The 1606-nt window shown below is 65.6% G+C and overlaps 1 protein-coding gene across 1 annotated transcript in view; it reads left to right on the top strand.

The window, feature by feature from the left end:
• Window positions 1-1606, top strand: part of THAP7 (THAP domain containing 7) — an 11137-nt gene that overhangs the window by 6348 nt on the left and 3183 nt on the right. Inside the window, exons 11-12 of the mRNA XM_017839606.1 lie at window positions 287-459; window positions 809-915. Coding sequence (XP_017695095.1) covers window positions 287-459; window positions 809-915 — 280 coding nt within the window. The remainder of the gene's footprint in view (window positions 1-286; window positions 460-808; window positions 916-1606) is intronic.

Here is a 1606-nt window from a genome sequence, read left to right as displayed (position 1 = left end):
AATGTCCCCAATGCCCCAATGTCCCCACGACCCCACTGTCCCCAGTGTCCCCGTGTCCTGTCCCCCTGCGCCCCGGGGTCCTGTGTCACCGTGTCCCCACGTCCCAATGCCAAATGCCATCACATCCCCTTGTCCCCACACCCCATGTCCCCGTGTCCCCATATCCCAATGTCCCCAATGCCCCAATGTCCCCACGACCCCACTGTCCCCAGTGTCCCCAATGTGCGCGATGTCCCCGATGTCCCCAGTGTCCCCAGTGTCCCCAGCGGTGTCCCCGTGTCCCCAGGCCCGTGCCAGCGAGGTGGCCGCGGGGCTGGTGGCGGCGCAGGTGGCGGCGGTGGCGGCGGGCACGGCGCGGGCGCTGGCCCAGGGCCACGTCCTGCGCCGGCAGCTCGACCACGTCGGCGATGGCACCGCGGCCACGGCGCGGAGTGTGGCCGTGCTCAGGGCCCGGCTCAGGTGGGGACACCCCCGGACACCCATAGACCCCTACAGACCCCTATAGACACCCGTGGGCACCTATAGACACCTATACACACCCATGGGCAGCGGGGGGGGGGCTTACAGACCCTACGGACACCTTGGGGGTCTATGGGATTATGGGGGGGTCTGTTGGGGGTTATGGGATGGTGGGAGGGGTCTATGGGGTTATGGGGGGTCTCAGGGGCTATGGGGTGTTGGGGTGCTCCATAGGGGGTTATGGGGGCTCTATGGGGGTTATGGGATATTGGGAGGGTCCGGGGGGGACGTTCTGGACTGTCGGGGGGGTCTCCAGGACGGGGGGGTGTCACTCCCCCCCTCCCCCCAGGTGCGACCCCCTGACCGTGTCCCGCACGGTCCGGCGGATGCTGCGGGGGGGCGACAGCGGCGACAGCGGCGACAGCGGCGACAGCGACACCCCCCCCGCCACCCCCGGCACCCCCCCGCACAGCCCCGGGCCCTGGGGGGGGCTCGGACCCGCCCCCAGCGCTGCGGGAGCCCCTCGAACCCCCCCTTGAGACCCCTCTTGAATACCCCCTCGAAACCCCTCCCTTTGAATCCCCCCTTGAACCTCCCCATTAAACCCCTCCCTGGAATCCCCCCGTGACCCCCCTTGATCCCCCCTTTGACCCCTCTCAAGGGGACCCCAAAAGCTGCTCCAGAGCCCCCCCTCTTGATTTTTTTGAAGAGGGGACCCCAAATTCATTAAAGTACCTTCATGGGGGTCTCGGTCCTGAATGGGGGTCGTGGGGGAGGGGGCGTTGAAATAACCCAAAAACCGAGGAGGGGGAGGAGGGGGAACCCCAAAATCTTCTTTAGACCAATCGGGGGTGTTAAATCCCCCCCCAAACCAGCTGGGGGGACCTCAAAGCCCTCTTTACTCAATTGGGGGCGCTAAAAAACCCCAAAAGCCGCCCAAACGCCCCCAAACCCCCCCAGAACTCGCCAAAATCCCCCAAAAGCTCCCAACTCCCCCAAACGTCGCGGGAGGGGCGCGGCCTGCATGGCTAATGAGCTGAGAAGGGCGTGGTTCACATGGCTAATGAGCTGAGAAGGGCGTGGTTCACATGGCTAATGAGCTGAGAAGGGCGTGGTTCACATGGCTAATGAGCTGAGAAGGGCGTGG

The sequence above is a fragment of the Lepidothrix coronata genome, unplaced genomic scaffold, assembly GCF_001604755.1.
Source record: "Lepidothrix coronata isolate B3197 unplaced genomic scaffold, Lepidothrix_coronata-1.0 Scaffold441, whole genome shotgun sequence".
NCBI classification, from domain to species: Eukaryota; Metazoa; Chordata; class Aves; order Passeriformes; family Pipridae; genus Lepidothrix; species Lepidothrix coronata.
Note: the sequence above shows the minus strand (reverse complement) of the source record. Positions and strands in the feature narration are given on the sequence as shown.